General features: G+C 45.7%; 1 protein-coding gene across 3 annotated transcripts; it reads left to right on the forward strand.

Moving 5' to 3' along the window:
• The first annotated feature begins 14,209 nt into the window (after positions 1–14,209).
• NPS (neuropeptide S) lies at positions 14,210–20,798 on the forward strand. 3 transcript variants are annotated; one of them, XR_011001566.1, is made up of 5 exons: positions 14,211–15,470; positions 17,360–17,464; positions 17,843–17,924; positions 19,630–20,265; positions 20,397–20,798. XR_011001566.1 is itself a non-coding variant. In XM_068198329.1 (4 exons), the coding sequence occupies exons 2-4, from the start codon at positions 17,454–17,456 to the stop codon at positions 19,837–19,839; spliced, it is 303 nt and encodes a 100-aa protein (XP_068054430.1). In that variant the 5' UTR covers positions 14,210–15,440; positions 17,360–17,453; the 3' UTR covers positions 19,840–20,798. The 3 variants fall into 3 exon arrangements, 2 of the variants coding, with proteins under 2 accessions (XP_068054430.1, XP_068054429.1); XM_068198329.1 differs by having other exon boundaries at positions 14,210–15,440; positions 19,630–20,798; XM_068198328.1 differs by having other exon boundaries at positions 19,630–20,798.
• The last annotated feature ends 3,179 nt before the right edge of the window (positions 20,799–23,977 follow it).

The following is a 23,977-nucleotide window of genomic DNA, read 5'->3' on the forward strand; positions in this document are numbered from 1 at the left end:
GCTGCACCCCCAAAGTGAGTTCCTTTTTCAGGAGGGTCAATATTTCTTACTGTAAATCAGATTAAACATTTGGATCCATGATGTTGATGCCAGTGTTTCAAACCCACAGAAATCCCAAGTTTTTCATACCAGTTTTGCTTTCCCATGCAGAACCTCTGAATCTTTAAGGTTGGAAAAGCCCTCAAAGATTGAGTCCAACACTTAACACCTTAAATCAAACCCTGAAGTACTTGTGAACTATTTTAATTTTACTTTTGCTGTTGTTTTCAGTGTTTTCGCTGCCAGGGCCCTGGGAGATGCTTCTCCTGACAGAACCTGCTCTGGTACTGCAAACCTCCAATTTTATATTTTTTTTCTGAAAAGCAGTGGCTGGAAGAGCTCTGGCAGAGGCAGAGGAAGGACATTTTAATGATTACATTTCATTACCTCACTGATGTCCCCTAAAATCCTCACTCTTCACACCCTGAAACTAATGGCAGGCATTAAAGGAGCTTCAGTGCGCCCAAAGTGGCCCAGGGTTGCAGCAAATGCATCAAAAAAATCACAGAATAATTAAGGTTGGAAAAGATTTCTGAAATTATTGAGTCCAACCATTCCCAGCACTGCCAAGGCCACCACTGCCTCATGTCCCCAAGTGCCACCTCCACAGGGCTTTTGAACAGAGCTGCTCCAAAGGCCTGCAGCTCATTGCAGAGGGAAAGCAGAATGAAAAAAAATTGAATTTTAAGTGTCCAAGGCCAGGCTGGATGGAGCTTGGAGCAACCTGGGACAGTGGAAGGTGTCCCTGTCATGGCAGGGGGGGGAATGGGGTGAACTTTCAAACCCTTGTGAGCCTTTGACTCTTTGATTTTCCATCCCAGACCCATTCCTAGTGGGTCTTAACTTTAGAAAAAAATAGAGAGCTTTGGGAAAGAATTTTCCAGTCGGGAAAAATGGAGAGTTGTAATGCTCCAGCAGAAAAAAAAAAAAAAAAAGAAAAAAAAAGCCTTCATTTTCCAGCACTTCCTGGGATAATGTTACTTTCTTCTGAAATGTATCTTTATGGGTATTGTTTTGCACCTTTTCTTTGCACTCTGGTTTTTGGAATTAGTGCCTTTAGTCTCATATTCAGGCTGTTGATAATGATGAATGCCTGAAGAAATGGAAATCAAGTTGCTGCAAATCCTAGAACCATATTTTAAAGGATGCCACGTGCTTTACCCCAGCTGGGGGCAAAGGTTTCATCTGGGGACATTTTTCTATGTCAGTGCTTTTTCTAAGTGACTTTCTCCTTGTAGTGATTTCTCTTCAATTATCTGCCAGGCAGTGGGAGTCCAGTTGCTGAAATCCTGGAATTTTCCATCATAATTGACCCTGCATCCAGCTGAACATCACCTGAAGGGTCCTGAGCTCCCAGCTCCTGTCACAGCAGAAAAGGACAGAAAAGTGTTCTCTGTTCCACGAGAAAAGGAGACTGAAAACCTTTTATTTCCAAGGTAATTCCTTTAATTCACACTTTTCCAGCTGCGACCTCAGACTCCAAACATGTCCATCCCCATTTCTGTAGGCATTAGGGATGGGTGGGGATGGTCAGGACAGACAAATGGAGCCCTGGTGTAGGAATTAGTTGGAATTGCTTGTCTGAGCACAAAATTATTAAAACTGAGGAGCTGAAGTCTTTGTGGGAGTGTTTTTTCCAGCTCTCTGCTCCTCCAGGACAGGGCTGGGTAAGACACAGTTGTAGTGGCTCAGAGAAGTTCCGTGTAATGAGATGCAAATGTCACAAACCCAATCAAAACATTGCAATGATCCTAATTATGAAAAGAAATGTGGGCCCTGCTAAGAGATGTGAACCACTGCAAAATAAATCCTGGCGTGCAGGAGAAATCACACAGGCTTAGGAGCAAATACCAAAGGGCGCCATAATACAGAGACCCTGTTTGAAATTCTAATCTCAAGTAATTGAGGCACTTCATTTACAACTGGATATTGTCCCAGGCTTTTCCAAAGATTCCTGAAGCTCTCAGTGACTCCACGAAGGAAAATCTGCTCCATGATCTGTAACATGCATAGCCCATGTGTTTGTACACATTTGGTCTCTCTGGTTGCCAAATTTAAATCTTTTTTTGGGGCAAGACACAGGACTGGGATGTGCACAAAAAATATCGATTTGTGTTTTCCACTTAACACAGAATAAAAGAATCCCAGAAAGCCCCTAAAGCCTGAAGTGCTGGTGGATTTTTCCAGGGGCAAAGACAGACAAAAGGACACACAGAGTTTTCCAGCAGCATCCCCCAAGGCAGCAGAGTCACCCTTTTATTTCCAAGGGTGTTTCAGTCCAGGCATTTTTCGGCTTTCTGTGCAGCAGAACAGGACAGGGGAGCAGTTGATGTGATGTAAAGGAAACCTGTGGGGTTTTTTTAGGGTTTTTATCCAGAATTCTTCTTGGAAAGTCCTGGTGTCTTAGACCTGCTAATCCTGGCTCCCTGGAGATGGGCACAGGCTGCTTCTCCACTATTCCATGATGTTCCAGTGCATTGCTCTCCTTAAAAAAACGTGTAGGGGTATTTATTTGCAGAAAAAAAACCATGTAACTCTAAAAAAACAACAACAAAACACCTTTGGATTGTCCAACAATAAGTGCAAGTCTTTTATCTGGGTACTTGACATTCTGTTTACTTACTCAGCTTCATCACATTTCCTGGTGAAACTACAGAATTGCTGTCCAGATCTATTTTGTTTTAATTTTTAATTTTTTTTTTCTTGACATGGGATCTGTGCCTGCTGGGGAAGCAGTAATTTTCTCCTCTGCACTGAAAAACTCCTCTCCTGGAGCTCTGTGGTGAGATCCTCTCTGCTGGTGGTGTGGAGCTCTCACAGAGTGTTTGAGCCTTTGCTTTCAGGAGGGGAAAAGAGAAGGGAAAAATGAATTTGAGGACCCTGCCATGACTGTTCAGGTGCAGTGATTTCTGCTGTGGGACAGGTTTAGTGCAGCTGCTCTGGCAGTGCAGGATGGTTTCCTTGGAGTGCCTAAAGAGATGGAAAAATGGATATAATTCAGTTTGGTGGCATCCCTGGCATTGCTGCACCGTGATAATATCTTGGAGCTCTGTTTGGGTTTAAAATGAGCCTTTCCCCTTTCTCCTTTCCTTTCTTTTTCACTTTCTCCCTTCCCTTCCCTTCCCTTCCCTTCCCTTCCCTTCCCTTCCCTTCCCTTCCCTTCCCTTCCCTTCCCTTCCCTTCCCTTCCCTTCCCTTCCCTTCCCTTCCCTTCCCTTCCCTTCCCTTCCCTTCCCTTCCCTTCCCTTCCCTTCCCTTCCCTTCCCTTCCCTTCCCTTCCCTTCCCTTCCCTTCCCTTCCCTTTTCCCCTCTTTTTTCCTTCCCTTTTTCTTCCCAGTCCAAAGGGGCTGGTTGGTAACAGAACAAATAAACTCCTGTGTTCTCCTAAACTGAAATCCATGCACATTCACCTGTGATGGGATTCATTTCACTCCATTCATTATTAACATTTTCTCCAGAAACTGACTTTCTGAAAAATCTCAAATCACATGCCACCAGAGCTGAAATATTAAAAAATTACTAATAATAAAGAAAAAGTCCAAGCAGTTACACTTGAAATATATGTCAGGAATCAATTGGCTGCAGTTTCCTGGAATTTTAATTTTGTTTGAGAAGTTTTGAAGGAGCTGAGTGTGTTTTTAGCAGTCCTTGGTGTCAGCTGGATGCAACAACCCTTGATGGTGACCCAGCAAAACCCCAAGGCTGCCTTGCCCTGATCATCTAAAGCTTCAGATGACTTCTGGATGCTCAGAAATTTATGCACGCATCTGTTGGCAATAAAAAAAAAAAAAAAACCATAACAACAACAACAAAAAAACCATTAGGAATGGAAGACTCAATTATATTTTGCTGTTCTACTTAATAAGGAAGATGCCATATAAATAAGTAAGGATGTGTATGAACACAATTTAATAAATGTGAGAAGAAAGCTGCTTCCATCCCCCAGAATGGGGAGTTTATGGCCCTGTGCAGTGTAATTATGTTCTGATGAAAATGAGCACCATAAACTGAGCAGGGGGGTGGAATTCTGAATTCTGGGGGTGAACAGGACCCCACTGAGACACTGAACTGCAGAATTTGTCTCAGAGACAACAGGGGAAGGGTTTTGCTTTGTTTGGATTTTTGAAATGAAGGACTGGGAAAAAAAATAAAAAAAAAAAACAAAAACAAACAAAACAAAACAAAACAAAAAACCACCACAGGATTCTCCCAGACCAGTGCAGCTGCAATCTGCTGTTTAATCCCAGAATTAAACCCAGACTGGGTTGGGTTGTTGGGACCTTAAAGCTCATCCAGATCCACTTTCCACCTTCCAGATCCAGCAGTCCCAGGTGCTCCCAGCCCCAGTGTCCAGCCTGGCCTTGGGCACTGCCAGGGATCCAGGGGCAGCCCCAGCTGCTCTGGGCACCCTGTGCCAGGGCTGCCCACCCTGCCAGGGAACAATTCCTAATTCCCAGTATCCCATCCATCCCTGCCCTCTGGCAGTGGGAGGCATTCCCTGGGTCCTGTCCCTCCATCCTTGTCCCCAGTCCGTCTGCAGCTCTCCTGGAGCCCCTTCAGGCCCTGCAAGGGCTCTGAGCTCTCCCTGGAGCTGCTCCCAGGTGTGCCAGCCTTTTGTTGAGACACTTTTCTGTGCCATTAAATCCCTTTTGCTTCCATTTTTCCATGCACCTGAACCGGACGATCCCAACGATTCCTTTAAGATCCCTGGGTGTCCCTTTCTGCCCCTTCCCCAGGAGTGGAGCACCTCCAGCCCCTCCTCCAGCTCTCCCTGAGGGATGAGCACTCCCAGGGAAGAGCAGAACATTCCCTGCTGACCTCAGGGATTGCAGACAGACCCTACAAAGGCCTTGGGACTCGGGATTTAAATCCTGCAGGGATTTCAGCCTCTCTTTTTTGGCTCCAAGGCTTTCTGAGCAGAGGAGTGGCTGCAGTCACTGCCCTGGGAGCCTCGAGCACGAGCTGCAGTTTTTTAGCATCTCTTGCAAAGTCTGAATTTTCTCTGTTTTTCCCTGTGTTGCTTCCCTGCCCATGACCTAAATTATGAGGAGAAGATATTAAAGCCTGGATTTTAACTTAAGAGCTGACTACACCCACAGGAGAAATTAAAGCCCAGTGTTGTTTTTTGATTGAAGGTAAGCAAGCAGTGAAATGATGCTGCTTGCCTTGTCTAAATGCTGCCAGCAATAGGGCACTTGGAGCAATATCCTGCTTTTCTTTATGGACTTTTGTCCTCTAAAATCAGGCTGATACCCCAACCACATTTCCATGGCCGGGGGTTGGAACAAGATGGTTTTTCAAGGTCTTACCTGGTGCTCCTGCTGTAAGTATTGAATCCATTCTTTCTTAAAATAGACCAAAAACTATCCCAAATTGCAAATATTTAATCTAAATAAATGCTCTGAGTCCTTGAGTAACCCCATCTCCTTTGATTGTAGCTCCTTTATCTCTACTCAGCCAATTCTTCCACCTGCTGGTAATATCCTAATGGGTTTAATCTTCGTGTCCTCAGCTGAGGAATGAGCTGCTCAAACGCCCTGGCTGTGACCCATGTTTACTCTTCTGGGGCACATCTGGTTGTGGTTGGCCCACAGGTGACTTTACACTGGATGTATCCCTGTGGAGGGAGCAGGATTTGATTCCTGCAGGTTCCTCCCAGCAGGGTTCTCTCCCAGACAAGGTGCTGATGGTGAATCCAAGGCAGAGGTGTGGGATGCATTCCAGTGATCCCAAGGAGTGGTTTCCCAGGCAACTGGAACATCTTCAGCTCCATCCACAGCAGGGAGCGGGGCCTGCCTGGCCAGCCCTGCCGAGGTTTAGCTTTGGAGCAGTTTGGGATGTTTCCTCCCTGAGTTAAGGTCATTCCTGGGCTGAGATTGTCCTGAATAAAGAGGATTTCACTGCTCAGGACTCATAGTCTGGGCACAGCCTGCTGGCAAGGATTGAGTGGGTGCTGTGAATGCAGAGTCCCAGCTCAGGGGCAGATGGACCAGGGCTACCCCTCCCTACAGAGAAACAGCAGTGAGGAAAGAGAGAAAATCCCACATGGCTGAAAAAAAGGGAAGAAGAGAAGCCTCTGGGATGATCTTCTTGGGGCCTTTCAGTACCTAGAAGGGCTACAAGAGAGCTGGAGAGGGATTTTTTTTTAAATAGGGCAGGTTTTTAATAGGATTTTAATATGGCAGGAAAATGGGGAATGGCTTTGAACTGAAAAACAGTAGGGTTAGATGGGATATTCGGAAGAAATCCTTCTCTATAAGGGTGGTGAGGTCCCGGCAGAGAGAAGCTGTGGCTGCCATCCCTGGAAGTGTCCAAGGCCAGGCTGGAGCAACCTGGGATGGTGGAAGGTGTCCCTGCCCATAGCAGGGGGTGGAATGGATGAGGTTCAAGGTCTGTTCCAACCTAAACCAGTCTGGGATTCTATGAAAACTTTGCTTTATGCAGCAGAAAAAAAAGCAAACTAAATACATTTTGTTTTGGTTCTCTGTTCATTCTTGCAGAAAATGGGACTGAGCACAGAAGGACAGGAGGGAACATGAACTCTACATGAACACAGTTGCTCTTCTTCCCAAGCCCCTCTTGATGCCACTCTACCCCAAACGTGCCAGTGAGATTTGGGGAGAGGTTCTAGGTTGGGAAACAGCCCTGGAAAACAGAAAGTTACCCAGGTCTGCATTTCCCACCGCTGACATTTGGATCAGAAATTGCCAATTTCCAGCCTGTGAACTGCAGGGACCGCAAAGGGACTCGATGTGGCTGCAGAGCAGTTTGGCACTGAAAACACAGACACTGAGCTTGGCCAGGAAAGCACAGCAGGGCTGAGCTGTGAATGATTCCAGGGCGATGGAGAACTTTGTGCTGAGACCCTGCTGTGGATGTGGGGCCGTGGCAGGGCCGTGCCCCGAGGCCACTGGCTGCAACACTTGCAGGGAGCACACGGCAGGGACTCTGCCCTTCCATCAGGAGCTGCCATGAGCTGCAGCAGAGTATTTTCAGCTTCTGTCCTGCTGGCTTAGGCGCTGCTGACGTTATGGAGTGTGGCAAGGCAGAGATCTGTGGGGTTATCTGAGTTTCAAGGGATCTCTTGTCTGTAAGGTGGCTGTGCTGTTCCTGCTGCGTGGAGAGGCTGGGAGCTGCAGGAGCTCTGGGAGCTGTGGAAGCTCTGGAAGCTGTGAGAGCTCTGGGAGCCGTGGAAGCTCTGGGAGCTGCAGGAGTTCTGGTAGCTCTGGGAGGTGTGGGAGCTCTGGGAGGGTGTGGGAGCTGTGAGAGCTCTGGAAGCTGTGGAAGCTCTGGGAGCTGTGGAAGCTCTGGGAGCTGCAGGAGCTCTGGTAGCTCTGGGAGGTGTGGGAGCTCTGGGAGGGTGTGGGAGCTGTGGAAGCTCTGGGAGCTCTGGAAGCTGTGGAAGCTGTGAGAGCTCTGGGAGGTGTGGAAGCTCTGGGAGCTGCAGGAGCTCTGGTAGCTCTGGGAGGTGTGGGAGCTCTGGGAGGGTGTAGGAGCTGTGGAAGCTCTGGGAGCTCTGGAAGCTGTGGAAGCTCTGGAAGCTGTGGGAGCTCTGGGAGCTATGGGAGCTGTGGGAGGGTGTGGGAGCTGTGGGAGCTCTGGGAGCTCTGGAAGCTGTGGAAGCTGTGAGAGCTCTGGAAGCTGTGGAAGCTCTGGGAGCTGCAGGAGCTCTGGGAGCTCTGGGAGGTGTGGGAGCTCTGGGAGGGTGTGGGAGCTGTGGAAGCTCTGGGAGCTCTGGAAGCTGTGGAAGCTCTGGAAGCTGTGGGAGCTGTGGGAGCTCTGGGAGCTGTGGGAGCTGTGGGAGGGTGTGGGAGCTGTGGGAGCTCTGGGAGCTGTGGAAGCTGTGGGACCTGTAGAAGCTCTGGGAGCTCTGGGAGGTGTGGGAGCTCTGGGAGGGTGTGGGAGCTGTGGAAGCTCTGGGAGCTCTGGGAGCTCTGGAAGCTCTGGGAGCTCTGGAAGCTGTGGGAGCTGTGGGACCTGTAGAAGCTCTGGGAGCTGCTCTTCCCTAGCTGCTCATTCATAATTTGTGGTGGTCCTTGGAGCTTCTCCCACCTCCTGAGGCGACGCCCAAGGGCAGGAGCCCTGTCAGGGTGATACCTTGGGTTCTGAGTTTTTCTCTTCTGTTTTGGTGTGCAGCTTTAGCTTTATATGAAGTGTCACTAGGAACTTTTCACAGTATGGTGAAGACAAAACAATCCTATTCCAGCTGGAGACTCAAGGACAATCTCTTCAAACTTCAGGCCCAAAGCATAAACAATGTGAAAAGAGGAGGGCAGGCAAGCAAGCAAGCGAGGAGGATGAAACGTCATCATTTGAAGCTGTTAACTGGACAGTTAACTCCTGTATGCCGATGGACTAAAACCTATAAAAATGTGGGGTCTCGTGACCAAGCTCTTTGCTTCCACCTTGGAGCCATCCGGGCACTGCCAGGGTGTGGCCTTTGAAGGCTCTTCAATAAATTTCCACTTTATTCCTCTGAGCTCCATCTAGCCTCTGCTCCAGCTCCTTAAGGCATCAAGGGATCCCTGAGCTAGAGGATGCTCAGGAAGCACCCGAGAAGCATCCCTGGGGCACATCCCTGAAAACAAACCCCGCTTGATTACTCTTCTCTCTTTTTCTGTTTAAATTTCTTATGGGATTATAGTTACTTTAATATTTGTTTATTTTAACATGGATTTTTTTCTTATTCTATATTAATTGAACTTTTTATTTCTTTATAGTTTTATGTGTTATTGGGAAAAAGTGGTTTATTTCATCGTTTACAAGAGGATTTTAGTTTTAAGATTTTTTTTTAGTCTTTTTATCTGGGATTTGATTTCTTTTTTTATTGATTTTGATGTTTTTATGTTGCTTTTTATGTACTTGTATTTTGTTGGGGTATTTTATTTTATTTTATTTTATTTTATTTTATTTTATTTATTTATTTTATTTTTTTGGATGCCACCAATCATTCAGGTGAGTATTAATTCCAGAGTCTTTCCAGTGCACTCCCAAGCGGGGAATTGGGTTTAAAGGCTGAACCTTCTGAGAGGAATAGTGGATTTGTTTTTACAAACAAGCTATGTGTCTGCTGGTAGATAAAACTAGCCCTGGGACATAAAAGAAACAATGGGAAGGATTCTGCTGATTGATGAATGGAAGATATTTACTTTTACAAATAAGCTTTGTTTGCTGATAAATGAAATTAGACATTGAAAGATGGAAGAAACAATGGGGGAAAACCCAAAATTCCATAAGAACTAAAACTTTAAAAGGGAGGGTTATACATTAGAGGGAAATCTCTGGTATCAGGCGTTTTGGGAAGTCTGAACCTCTTAAGTACCTCAGGCAATGGGGAAGGTGAGAAGGGAAATGTGGCCAGGAAATCAGGATAAAAAGGAGGCTGCATCCTCCAAAAATTGGAGAGACCCCAGGGGAATGCCCCATGGCCTCTCCCTTTATTGGAATGAAGTAAAAGGACTCCTCTGTCTCCTCTTTGGACATAAACCTGATGTTTGTGGATTAATTTTCCTGACACTTCCCTGCTCCCGTGAAAGGCTGGGCTGGCAGGGGATGCGGAGGGCAGGAAGAAAGAGGCGCTGGGTTTTTGAGCGCTGCACGTTTGCTCCTGGCAGCCAGAGCAGTGTCAAGGGCACGGAGAGCTGCTCCTTTTCATGTCCTGGGCCTTCAGTGCTTTTCCTGAGGGACTGGAGCAGGAAAAGCTGGAGAATGTCCCCTGTCCTGCCCAGGGAACAGTCCTGAGCCTCAGCACCTCTGGCCTTTTCTGTTCCCCAGAGAGCAGGGCTGCCTGAGCTTTTCTAATATTGGATTTTGTGTTTATTCAGACTCATCGGTGCTCTTGATTAAGAAGTAGCAGTTGATTACCTCCAAATGTGGCAGCTGTGGGGAGGGGTAGAAACCCTGAAGACCCTGATGCTAAAAGGGGAACTCGGAGGGTGGAGAGGGGAGAGACGAGCTTTGCAAATCAGGTACTGCTGCAAATAATAGCGGAATAAGGGAGCCAGGTATCACAGAACCATAAAATTATTGAATCATGGAATGGCTCGGGTTGGAAGGGACCTCAAACCCCTTCCACTATCCCAGGTTTGCTCCAAGCCCCAATATCCAGCCTGACCCTGGGCACTTCCAGGGATCCAGGGGCAGCCACAGGTGCTCTGGGCACCCTGTGCCAGGGCCTTACACCCTCACAGGGAAGATTTTCTTCCCAAAACCCAAGCTAAACCTACTTTCCCCTTTTTCCTGTCACTCAGTGACCTCATTAAAAGTCCCTTTGCAGCTCTAACTTCCAGAGGAGTTACATCAAGCATTGAAACATAATTGGGCACAAAGAAATCCTTGCACAGAGCAAGAAAAATCCAGCCAGCTGCAACAGGCTTTCAGTGAGGAGACAGAAACTTCTCCTGTCTTGTGGTGTGGGATATTTTTGGATGAAGCCTTTTATAAGAGGGAGAGAACACAAGGGGAAATCAGGATCATGTTCAGACAAAAGGCACTGAATTGTTTGATAGCCACATTCCCTTTCTCCTGCTTGAGGACCTTTACGAGCAACCAAAGTCGCCAAGAATTGATCCAGACGTGGCATTTCCAGAGCCTGCAGAGCGAGGCAGACTCACAGTTTGATTTTATCTTCCTATCAGCCAATTTTAAAGCACAACGTACAGCTGGGGCTCAGCTCCTATTTGTTTGCTGTTTAGCGGGTCATTGTGGAGAGGATCCTTCTTTTCAAAAAGGCTTTTACTGGAAAGGAGTCTCCTTTAAAGAGGCTGCAATATCCTTGTTTATTTAAGTGGCACAAGCCAAGTAGGGACAAAACAGCAGCGAGCTAAAAGAGCAGGCAGAACAGATGGAAAACACTCTGCATTTGGAGAAAAAAAAGGTGTGTCCTCTCACCTCCTCCACATGATGAGTGTTGTTCCAGATGTAGCCACTTATTTCCTAAAGGTTCTTTAGGTCTGGTGTCACAAATTCAAGCTGGCATCTTGCCCTTCTCCAGAAATGCCAAGAGCTCATCTGAGGAGCAGCTGAGATGCTCCCTCCCCAGTGCTGCCTGGCCGGGAGGAAAGGGAGTCACCCTGAGCTCTGAGCTGGAGATTTGCTTCCAAATGAGGGGTCCCTCAGCCCATGAGTGTTTGTAAGGATAAAGAACCTCCTGGCAGCTGCTTTGCATCTACCTGAGCTGTTTTCCAGGGCAAAATCACTCTGGATTGCACAAAAACCTGCTCAGGGGTGAGCAATTGCCCCTTTGTGTCCAGCCTGTGAGTTCTGGGTATCCTGAGCAGCATTCAGCATCCCCTGTGCCCCTCACTGGCTTTATGGGCAGTTATAGATCCACAGGTTTGTGTCCCAAAACCTCCCAGCATAATTCCTTGTCCTACCTGTGCTGCCAGAAGTGAGTTTTCCCTTTTTCCCATTCCCAGCTGCCACAGGGCTGCTGGTGTGACATCCCAAGGACTTGGGAGCACAAACACACGGGTTTGTGCTGGGGTTCTGTAGGGGAAAACATGCAAACTTGCTTGAGCCAGATTATCCCAATAGAAAAGATTGGATATGTTTTCTTTGTCCTTCCTTAGCCTTATCCATGGGAGAACCTTGAGGTGCAGTGCAATAAAATCCATTAAAAATTGTGGCCTTCAAAGCCACCCAGCTCCTTCTCCCTATTCTTTGCTATTTAGAATATTTATCTTAGCTTTCCTTGACTCCTTTAAAGTTTGATCCCTTTAAAGTTTGATTTCTTCCTCTAAAGTCACATCAGACTTTCCTACATCCTTTTCTCCTCTCTCTCCTCAAAACCTTCTCCTTTCCTTGTCTATCCAGGCTCTTTTCTCTTTCTGGCTTCTCCTTCAACAACTATTCAGCCTTTCTCAGATCATCGAGATCTTTGTTGCATCTGAGCAGGAATTTGGGTTTGGCTTTGACAGGTGTCTTTTTAGCTCAGCACTGACATCTTTTCTTCAGCAGCCACTTCCTGCAGGATCTATTTGAGAGATTTCTGAGTGCATAAATTACGTTGGCACGCGCAAATCAGCGTAGCAAAAATGTTAATTACCTCCACTTTTCCACTGCTGAGCCTCCCCTTGACGGTTTGAGCAACTTTTGTCTGCTCTGCTCTTTCTTTTCAGATAAATTCTCAGAGGGCTTTACCACTTGGTGCGGGGAGGGCTTGTTTATCATGCTGAGCTCCGTGCAGGTTGTTTTTCTGAAGGTGTGCTAAGAAACCTGACAAAAAAAGCGAGGGATCCATAAATTAGAAACATTTCCTGACGTGTTCCAATATGTTTTGGCCAAAAGCTTCATTCCTGCCGCTTCCCGTGGGCTCCAGCCCGAGCGTGGTGACATCAGCAGGGCTGGCTGACATCAGCAGGGGCTCTGTGGCCATGTGGGCCCTGGCACAAGGCCCGGGAGGTGCCACGTGCTGTGGGACGTGGGGAGTGGTGACATTTTCCGTCACCGCTTTGGATTCACTGTGGGACACGTGCTGGGGAGTGGGGTAAGGAACTCGTGCTGCCTCTGCCCACACCAGCTCTGGCTGTAACCAGGAAAAGGAACTCATATATTTAGAGATGATGACGTAGACTTTAAAATCCCGGGGATGGTGACGGTGACACAGCCCACGATTCCTGTGTCATGTAGGATCAAAAATGGGATTTTGGAGCTAATTTTTCCCCCTGGCATGGGAGGATCCAACTGCAGCTTCGTCCCCTTTGCTGTGACGGTGACGTGCACAGCCCCAGGGATGCAGGAGTGCTCCAAAATCAGGTGCCAGGGAAGATCCTGAGGTTCACAGCGTCCACAAACCCTGAGCCCTGTTCCTTCCATCTCCCCACATCCCTTGTTGCTCCCCTCCTGCCTGCTGAGCATCCATCCAGGAAAACCAAAGCTGTGGAGGGGGGCAGGACTGGCAGTGCTGCTGTGCCTTGAATGCCTTTTGATTTTCCTCCTCTCACAGATCAAACCTGTGCGTCAGAGGGGGCCTGGCTGGAGCCTGAGCTGCTGCTGGCTCAGGCTGCGAGGGGAGCGGTGTCTGAGTGGAATTGCATTAAGAACTGGCTTTTAAAAAGGAGCCGTGTATCTTCCCAGCCAGGGCACGGTGCCAGGGCTCAGCAGAGGAGCTGTCCCTGCCTGCAAGGAGCTGGAGCAGTGTCTCACTCACAGGGCTTGGCTCGGCAGCGCCGGCAGCCAGGAAGGAATTCAATAAACAGCTCTGTCCTTCTGGAGAACTCTGCACGGAGCTGGGTACCCACAGAAGCCAGCACAGGCCACACAGAAAATGTGTGCCTGACCTTTGATGAGATCACTGCATCCTCCCCAGAGAGCTCTGTGCCACCCCCCGGGTGGCTCAGGCGCCAGATAAATGACACAGGGGACAGACAGCCCTGGGCACCGGTGCCACCTGCCTGGGGGGCAGTGCAGGTGGGCAGGCACTGCCCAAATGTCTGAGGGCAGCAGGGGAGCAAGAGCTGAGCCTCCCCAAGCTGCATCACTTGGCCTTAGAGCCCTGACCCTGTCAGTCAGGGCCATTCTCCTCTGGGAGCAGAGAATCCCAGAAAGGGTTGGGTTGGGATAAACCTTAAATCCCATCCAGTGCTGATGCCTTGTGAAGGCTGACCTGGAACAGAGACTGGACAGTTACAGAATAAAGCAGGGATTTATTCAAAGGATCTCCTCATGGATCCACCTTGGGCAGCACCAGAGCCCAGCCAGGGCTGCACCCAAGATGAACCCAAATGGTCCCAAAATGCACGAACGCTCCCGGGGGCTCTCACTGGGATCAGCTCTGCTCCATTGGCACACTGGAGTTCATTGTCCCATTCCAGCTTTAGCCCATGCAGTCCCATCCTGCTTGTTTTTCTCTCTCCAGCCCACGTTGTTTGTGCTCTTGGGCTGAGATTTGGATCATTTGTCCTTGGTGCCCAGCTGGAGCAGGAATTGTTTTGTCTCCCTGCTCTGTGCAGAGAGCTCAGCATCCCCTGATATGAAGCCCAGACCCACACACTAAAGCAGCACAGAACCTGAAAAACAGAAAAGCCAAACCTGAGGCATCATTTCTCTCCTAATGCCTCAGTGCTACCCCCTCCATGGGCAGGGACACCTGCTGCTATCCCAGCTGGCTCCAAGCCCCATCCAGCCTGGCCTTGGACACTTCCAGGGATGGAAGTGCCCATCCTGACAGCCACCTGATACCCAATTTTAAGGGGACCAGAGATCTCCATGGCAAGGAAATGCCCAGAATCCGTCAGGTGTACCAGCAGCTCTGCAGCTCCTCTGTGCCTCTGCAGATGAGATCTCGTGATGCAGCTGAAGGGTTTGGTTGTGTCCCCTTGCAGCAGTGAGAGCACAGAGGCAATGACCCAAGGAATGAACTTTCTGCTTTCTGTGTTTCTTCTCTCTTGGTGTCTTGCTGGGATTTTCTATTATCACCGAGTCAGAAGCAGGTTTATGTGCTGGGAGTGTGATTGATTTCCAACTTGCACCTTGCAGTGGGCTGAAAGCAAACCAGCTGGCTTTTGGCTTTCTTGATATTCTTGAAAGAAAAAAAAAATTAAAAATAAAATTGGTTTGGAACAAAATATCCCAGCAGCTTTCTCCAGCAAAGCCATGCTGAGGTTTCACTGGGAGCTTCCCAGAAGGAAATGAGATTTTGAACCTTGCCTTTATCAGGAGCTGTGGTTTTACAACTTTTGGGGTTATGCCAATGAACAGGTTGAGGTGTGCTCATTCATTTTTTGTTGGATCCCTTAGCAAAGTCGCACAATGCCAATTTAAAACACTTTGGATTGACTATTGGGCTGGAAGAAGAAAATATCATGTCCTAAAGCTTACAGCCTTATCAACCTCAAAACATTGCAAGGTTTGATAGGCTCAGCTGTGAGTTTTGTGTTGTTCCATATGATTTTTAGGGGAAAACCAAAGGAAAGCAGCACTGAGGTTCAATACAGCATCCCTCCAACAAGGCAAGCAGGGGGGAAGAGGTGATACTGTTGCTGATACTGCTGCTGATTTATTCTGAGAAAATACAAATTTTATGGATGCTGGGAGGTTTTATTGTGGTTCTTAATGGTTCATTTGACCTCTGATAGCTACCAGTGAACCCAGCCTGGGAGCAGAGCCTCTGCAGACAGAGCAGGAGACAGAAATGTCAATTGCCACTTGTTCTGTTCAACCTGATTCCTCCAAACCTGAAGTGGGAATATCTGGAATGGAGCTCAGTCTCCATCTGTGCTTCATGCAGGCAAATCACAGGTATGTTGTGTTGAACTGCATCCTGAAAAGCTGGGAAAAGAACCTCCAAGGAGAGAGAGGCAAATGGGAGGGTTTGAATGTTCAGGAAATATCTTTGTGCGTGTCCGAGGGGTGGGCAAAGCCCTTGGTCCCCATGGTGATGTCTCAGTGACTCCTGCCTTGGTACCATCTGCATCTGCAGGGGAGGTTCAGGTTGGATATTGGGAACATCTCTTCCCAGAAAGGGCTGTCCAGCCCTGGCAGGGGTGGAGCCCCCATCCCTGGAGGGATTTAAAGCCCTGTGGAGGTGGCACTTGGGGACATGGGGCAGTGGTGGCCTTGGCAGTGCTGGAGAATGCTGGGACTCAGTCTCAGAGGGCTTTTCCAACCCAAGCTATTCCACAATCCTGTGGTTCTTCAGTTCCAAAGCAGTTTGTGAGTTCTCACCTGGCCAAAACCTCTCTTTTAGAGGGATGTGAGAAAGGTGAGGATAGGAGGGACTGACCAGACCCAATGGGAGATCACCTGGCCCTCAAACAACTCACAATTTTAAAAAATTAAGTCAATAATGCATCAAAGTTTACCCAGAGAGTCTCAGGCTGAACCTGGAAACCCTGAGCTTTAATCACCAGCCTGTTCTGGCCCCTCACCTTCCACAAAAAGTGTTGTGTGAAGGTTAATTTCAGATTAAAATGGAGCTGGACTAAATGCACACACAATGAGAGCTGAGCTAAGCTGTGCTTAGGCAGAATCCAGCCCAAAGTGCTTTTCTGTGCAGCAGGAACACGGCCTAATCCTCTTATCCTTGGAGTTGGAGGTCCTGGACGAGTGGGAATGGGAGGTTCCATTCAAAGAGAGGATTTGCTCTCCGAATGAGGCTGGAAATGCAAATAGTCACCTGTTCTGCTGATGGGTTTATAAAGGGTTTAAAGCTGCAGGCTTTAAATGAGGCAAATTTCATTCTCATTTCAGCCCTCGTGGGCATGGAGAGTCCTGAAGAGCTTCACCAGCAACCACAATTCCTTTAAAAACATTTTTTCTTTTTAGAAAGTCATTTCAGAGTAGTTGGATTTTGTCAGCCATGACGTGATCAGCACCACCACGATGAGGGAGAAATGGTCAACCCCAGGCTGAGGTCACATCAGGATTTTTTGTTTAAAAATCCTGAAGGCTCTTCCATGTCACTGTGTTTCTCCTCACAGCTCTCTGGCTCCTGGAATGAAATGCACTCTATCAGGAGACTGAATCACAGCACCATGGAATCATTATGGTTGGAAAAGACCTTCCAGATCGTCAAAATTATCTGAAATATTGCAGTGAAACTTGGCATCATTTATAGCAGCTCAGGTCTCCCCAAAGACTCACACCAAGGTGTCTTCTGGAGCCGTTGTCTATTGATTTTTCAGTGTAAACACCAAAGGAAATGCAACATTTGGGGCTGGTGCCTCACTGTGCGCATGTCTGACACTCTGTGGCTGTCAAAAAATGATCCTCAGCGTTTTCTTTAGAACCCTGGAACGGTTAAAGTTGGAAAAGCTCTCGGATCAGTGAGTCCAAGCATTAGCCCAACATGTTTTTGTAGATGTGGTGCTCATTCTCAGAAAAAATAAATGGAATTTAATGTTTTTCAGCATTCCCTGTGCAGTGCAACATTCCCAGACCTTGTGGGATTCAGCACTTTTCACACCACTCTGCATAAATAAACCACAGAATCCCCTAAAATACTGCACCATTAAATTTGTTGCAGCAACAAATGATGCTTTTAGACATGAAACATTTGCTGTGCTGCTAGAGATTAACAGAGTTTATTAATGAGATTAACAGAGTTTATTAATCCTGTAGAAGTTTGGATTGGCTAAACTCAGTGTGGGCTGAGATATCGCTGCATAGTAGAAATTAATGTCCAAAGAATTTTAATTGTCAGAAAACAAAAAAATCATTTGGTGTATTTAGAATTAAGCACACAAAAAAATAATGTTGGGGGGGATAAAGATAGGAAAAAAAAATATTATTCTTTGTATTGTGCTGTTTAGAGCATAATAAGACTCTATGATGAATTTTCTACTTATAATGCATTTTTAATGTTTCTCCCTTGCTGCCAGGCTTTGCAAGGTCTCCACCTGATATATTGGAAGTGGTGACAAACTCTTGAGATGGATTTTTGAAATCTTTAGACCTCTGACCAGGCTTGCAGTGATGACACAGAGGTAACAATAAAACCACTTGAGAGACATTTAATGGGACACTTTAAATGAAATCCCCGGGGTTGGTGATGGCAGCTGAGAGTGTTCTTGCCATTTTCCCATTTAACAAGAAGAAAAGGCCAAACAAGGAGCAATTAGTCAGAATAAAATCAGCTTTGATGACATTTTCCCTCCTGAACTCTGGTATAAAATGGTCACCTGAGGAAGAACTGAAGGGATATGTGAGGAATTTGGATGTGGTGCTGCATGTTCATACACACAGTGCTGAGTAAAAATGAGCAGGTAAAGCCACTGCGGGGTTCTTGGGGCATGGGTTGCTTTCTGTTCACATTTTGCTTGATTTTGGTCCAAATTTTCATTAATCTCAGCTTTTCTTTGAAGTCTATGCAGGTTAAACTTGGTTTTCACCCTGTGGATCTCCGTGACATTGGTGTGCTCGGGTTACCCAGTTGGCCCTTCCATGGTAAGTCCCATTCTCTAATTACTCCCAGATCTGTTTCATTCCTCTTAAATCACTTCTTTATTTAAATTAATTTTGTTTGCTTGGTTGCTTCTTTGCTGCTGTGTTGTTTTGTTGGGTTTTTTTTTTTTTTTAATAAAACTAAATAACTTTCTTGTATTAAAGCTATTGGTAAAATATTATTACCTAGTTTTCCTGGAGCATAGCCTAATTTTTCCTGGTGTTATAAATAAAATATGCAAGCCTCTGAAATAATCATGTGAGCAACTCAGTGCATACTTAATGTGGAGTGTGGGGAGTTGAAATCCTGGATGGAAAAGAGAAAATCACAAATCTCTTCTCCATTTAATCTGAATTCCTTGCATATCTCAAAGACGTGCAATTAGAGATATATGTATTAATTTCACTTATTGCTAGTGAGTTTATCAATTAATTAACTTATTTATAATTAACTGATTTATTTAGACACAGCTGGCTCTGAGTAGCCACATTTCCTAATGGATGGGTTCTCTTTATGGCAATGATATCATGGTTAAAAGGACTTTAATTGCTTCAATAAATGTCTAAATAAAAGTTATTTGTTCAGGAAAATCTAGTGAAATAGCAGCTGAAAATTCAAAAGGAGGATTTCTCTGTGCCTGTTTTTTTGGGTTTTATGGGTTTTTTTCCTTGCAAAAAGTGTTTTTTCTTGTTAGGGAGAAAATTCAGTCTGGGAAACGCCTGATCAGTGGCAGAAGGTGTTGGTAGCAGAAAAAGTCATTAAACAAACAAAAAAAAAACCGAAAAAAAACTTAATAACCACTATTAAAGAAGAGCAATAAAACACTGAATTCAAACAAATCCTATTGAGGTTAATGGCAATTTTACCAGCAATGCCAGGTGTTAATCCTATGGCTTTGCATGGAATTTTTAGAGATGGCAGAATATGCCTTTTAGATGGAAAATCAGCTGGGAAATCAGGTATGATGAAATACACACAGAGCAACCACAGACATGCCAGGAAATGGTTTTATTTTATAATTCAGCAGTAATTAAAGCAGTTTATTTTAAGAGCTGTTGAAATATGTGAAAGTTTTTATGTAGTTGGCTTTTTTTTTGGTCCTATAGAGTGCAAGTAATAGGAATGTATGCAAATCCCTGGATTTTTGTCCGAGCCTGCATTTTTATGCAGACTTTTTAAAATTCCCATTACTATTTTGTTATTATTAAACTTACTCATAACTACTTCCAGAATTGGTCATAACTACTGGAAAGCATCCTCCAAATTTTAGCTTTACAGGTATTTTTGTTTTCTCTTACCTGTAATTTAAGCCTCAGAAGTTCACACAGGTTATACAAAGCTGGTATTTCATTTTTCCCTGAAAAAAATCTCATTTTCCAGCAATAAACACCCATATTGTTCCAAGGAAACTGTGTCAGAGCTGGTCAGCATCACCAAAAACAATTCATATCATACTCTAAACATAATTGTATCCGCATTATAGACCAGAAATGTATAAAAAGCTATGAAAAAATCTGATTTTGAAAACGGTAAATCCTTAGAAAATAACAGCTCATCCCTGGCATTCAAAGCATAAATTGCTTTTGTGTTTCTACTTTGCTCTGTATCCTGAACAAGTCCTGGCAAATACACAAATCTATAATTTTACCTTCTCTTATATATTTTTTTTTCTCCTTGTTTGTTTGTTTGTTTGCCTTTAATCTCCAGAGTGCCAACCCTTTTTATTTGACCTGCCAGCTGTACGGGAAATGGGATTCGTGCCTGGTGCTGCTGAGCAGCTGCCTCTCCAAGGTGGGCAGGGGTGAGGAGCTGGCTCTTGGGAAGCCTCTCCTGGAGTCCCCTCTCCACAAAAGGTCCTTCCGCAACGGCGTTGGAGCGGGAATTAAAAAAACTTCCTTCCGAAGGGCAAAGTCCTGAGCAAATGTCCCAAAGCCCGGCCCAGGTTTTGACATCTGATGTTCCAGTGGTTGCTTCGAGTTCCTTCTGATGCTTTTCTCTGACAAAGCCACCTCTAACAGAGTCGCCAGGCGTCGGTTTCCAAGCGCCGCGAGCCGAGCGGAGCAGATGGGAGCGCTCGGGAAGGGCTTTGTTCCCAAAGTTACAGTGGCATAAAGTTTTGTCTCGAAATGAATGTTTTCATTTGCTTAATTTCCCTCCTTTGTCAGGCTACAGGTTTTAATCAAGCTGTTCTTTGATTAATACAAAGAAAATCCCGTGCTTTGAGGAGATGCGTGCACACAGCCTGTGGGGAGGACGGAGTATTCCCAAAATCCCTCCTCTCTGCCAGGCACAAGGCATTCCTGTGCTTTCCCATCCCAAATCACATTTACTTGAAGGCAACTGGTAATCTTAATACAGATTTAAAGTACACTTCATTTCAGGTTTCCAATGATACGAAGGACCACTGGTGAATCAGGCCCCACTTGTAACTTCCACTGGCGATTTAATATAGTTATTTAAAATTACTTTGGCAGGAAATAGTCTCTGGAGTTGTCTCATCTCATATCCAGAAGAATCCTGGGAAATCACTCTAAGGCAGGGAATCAGCACCGCTCCCTGTGCCTCAATTAATTGACTTAGGTAGGCAACACCCAGCTGATGAAATGTGCCAAATCTGGGATTTTTTTAAATTTCCTATTGAAAAAAAAAAAATAAAACAAGGAAAAAGTCATTTGATGAGAAATATATAAATGTGGTGTGGAGGAAAGGTCACCTGATGAGTTACATACGCTTGAGTTGTACTTGTGGCTGTGTCCCCTGAGTGTAACCAGCTTTGCCCTTGGCTTGAAAATGTGGCAGAGTGTCTCTGCAATGCCTTTTGCAGTCAAAGCTGTGATAGAAATTACAGTAAATCACTCTATGGATATTTTCTAATATTTCCCTGTTAAATATCATAGTTCAGGAGATCATTTTTAATCCTACAATGAGGTGGTTTGGTGTCATCACCTCTGTGATGCCCTCCCTGAGCTCGTGGGGAAAAGTGAGCCCAGTGTGGAGCTGTGCTGGTGGGAGAGCAGGTTTTTCTGGATGATTTCTGGCTGATCCAAGGAGATCAAACACATTCCTGCCTGTGTTTGTCCAGGCTGAAAAGTTTAACACATCCCGGTTTTTAAAGTCGCTGAAACACTTGAGTTCTTTTGGGGTCGTCTCGAGGTTGCTGAGTTGAGTGGGAACCATGGAACCCAGGAATCATAAAATCCTAGGAACCATGAAACCCAGGAACCATAAAATCCTAGAAACCATGAAATCCTAGAAACCATGGAACCCAGGGACCATAAAATCTAAGGAACCATGGAATCCTAGGACCCATGAGATCCTAGGAACCATGGAAAATGCCCAAGGAGTATGCTGGATATTTATTATCCTTGGGTACTATCAGATGGGAGCAAGCCCAGGGTGGCACCATGGTGACGCTGCAGCTGGGCACGGACCTGTGACACTCCTGGCTGCTGGCATTTCAGCCATGGCAGATATCCTACAAATTTTCCATCTCAAACACTCTCCAGGACTCCTCAAGGAGCAGAACGTCACTGCCTTTGGCCATGGAAAAGGGAAGGGCTGGGAATGATTCCTGGCTGGTGAGGAAAGCAAAAACAGGTCCTGAGTGCACAGGGTGCCCAGAGCAGCAGTGGCTGCCCCTGGATCCCTGGAAGTGCCCAAGGCCAGGTTGGACACTGGGGCTTGGAGAAGCCTGGGATAGTGGAAGGTCCCTGTCCGTGGCAGGGGGTGGAAGGGAATGAACTTTAAGGTCCCTTCCATCCAAACCCGTCTGTGATTCCATGATTCCATGAATCCATTCTGCATCTGCACACGGCTGTGGGGATGGAGGTGTTTTGTCCCAGTGCAGAGGTCTGTCCTGCTCATATCCCCACCCAAACTATCTTTCAGGAAAGCAAAAAACCCAAAACATATTCAGATTTACCTTTGGTTTTTGAGATCTGTTTTTGCTAACATTTTCCTTCATAATCAAATATATTCCTGCCTTGGTAACCTGGGATGAGCAAAGTTGTCTTAAAGCCAACAGAACTCTGCGTGGAGCTTGGAAAATCAGGCTCTTCCCTTTCATTTATTGTGCAGGAATGAGAGTAACTCATTTAGTGTTTTGGCATTTGTCTTTGAGCAGGGCATGTTCCAGAGGGATGCAGAGCTGGTGTCCTGCTCCCACAGACCTTCATCCCCTTTTATCAAAAATAAGGGATGCAAGAAAAATTGGCTGCTGGAAAAATCCCATTCTTTATGATTTAGCCAGCCCCTGACAGGCCACACTCCAGCTGGAGGGATCTGCATGTACAAAACAATGGGACCAGGGAGCCACCAAGAGCCACAAGTCCCCTAAATCACCTAAATCCAGAGCAAGCCTGGAAAATGTGGATTGTCCAGCTGCCCTTCGGGAGTTCTGTCACTGGAGCGCTGATGTGGCCGTCTCAGACACAGAAGACTCGCCCTGCAATGCTGAACTCATCTCTGAACTTTAGAGGTGCCTTTGTTTTGGAGAGAAAAGAGTGACCTCAGTGATCTCTGTCAGGAAATAAGGATCTCACAGTGCCATTGCCAGGCACATTAATTTTTTTTGCTGACAGGAACTGGAAATATGGCAGAAAATGCCTTTTTTTCAGTAATAAGTGAACAATGGGAACAACTATAGGGTGCAAACCTGCACCGTAATTAATGTGTTGTCATTAATTTTATTTCTTTCTGGAGATCAGGGATTCATGATGCTGTGAGAAGATAATTTGTGAATTTCTTTACTATTTTTCTTGGCTAATATAACAGAAAGGGAAAAGATCAAAGAGTTCAGAGGGTGGGAAGAGAGATGCTTTTTGTGGAGATTGAGGAGCAAGTTGGGAAGTTGGGAATGCTCTGGCCAATCTTGGCTGAGTAATTCAGTCTGTGACTTTAGAAAAATAATTTCTACTCATTTTCCCTGTCTGAAAAATAAGGAACTGCCTTCATTGAGCCATCTTGACTAAGCAGTGTCATGACTGATGGATTTGGGAAGAGTTTTGGGACAGAAAAGGGTGGTTTCAATAGCTGGAAAGGCTGAGGGAGAGGACATGAAGAATTCCTGAATCTATAGGGATTTTTTTTTTCCTTACTTTGCTCTAACTTGTATCTATCTCTGGAAGCTTTAGAGATAAATTTCTGGTGATGATTCCTTGGTTTTGGGCTGTGAGAACCATCCCTGAGCTCAGCAATCACTGTTTGGAGCAGCCAAACTTGATTTGGCCAGTTTTGATTCTAGTTCGAACTAGAAACCAGATTTCCCTAGATTTACTGAATAAATGACTTTTATTTTAACATTTATTGAAGATTTAAACTCTTTTTAACTGTGATATCATTGCCATAAAGAGAACCCATCCATTAGGAAATGTGGCTACTCAGATCCAGCTGTGTCTAAATAAATTAGTTGATAATAAATAAGTTAATGAATTTATAAACTAGCCTGTGCTGGGCCCTGGGGTTGGGCTGATGCTACCCTGAGGTTGTGGGAGCTGTATCCCCATCCCATCCCATCCCATCCCATGCCCATCCCCACACCTGGAATGGCACCTTCCAAGGAGCAGAACATGTCACCAGCTGCTCCTCTGCTCCCCAAAAACCATCTGTGCCTTTGAAGGTTTGAGGTTTCCACAGGTGAGCCTGAAGGGAACAAATCCCATAAAACACCACCAACAAAATCTGCCTAAAGACAAGAAGAGGAATTAACACTTTTCTTCTTCTTCACAGGTTATTGGCAAGGAAGGCAATTAAATAGCCTGATGTAATAGCACCTAATTAACTTGCAAGCCTGAAAATTCCTTGTTGTAATGACATCCCAATACTCGGGTTTCTGATTGCCCAGCACATATTAAAGTATGAATATCACATTTAGGTTTCCTAATTTGCTATTATTTGCCTGTATGTGATAATTTATTCCCTGAAAATACCAAGAGGAAGAAAGGGAGAAATCTCTTGCTGCTTTTAACTCTGGATATAATTTTGACCTTAAGAAAGAACAAGACAGATATGAGAGAGTATATTAGATGTTATTATTACCGTAATAAAAGAGAGATAA

Source organism: Anomalospiza imberbis, chromosome 8, assembly GCF_031753505.1.
Source record: "Anomalospiza imberbis isolate Cuckoo-Finch-1a 21T00152 chromosome 8, ASM3175350v1, whole genome shotgun sequence".
Taxonomy (NCBI): Eukaryota; Metazoa; Chordata; class Aves; order Passeriformes; family Viduidae; genus Anomalospiza; species Anomalospiza imberbis.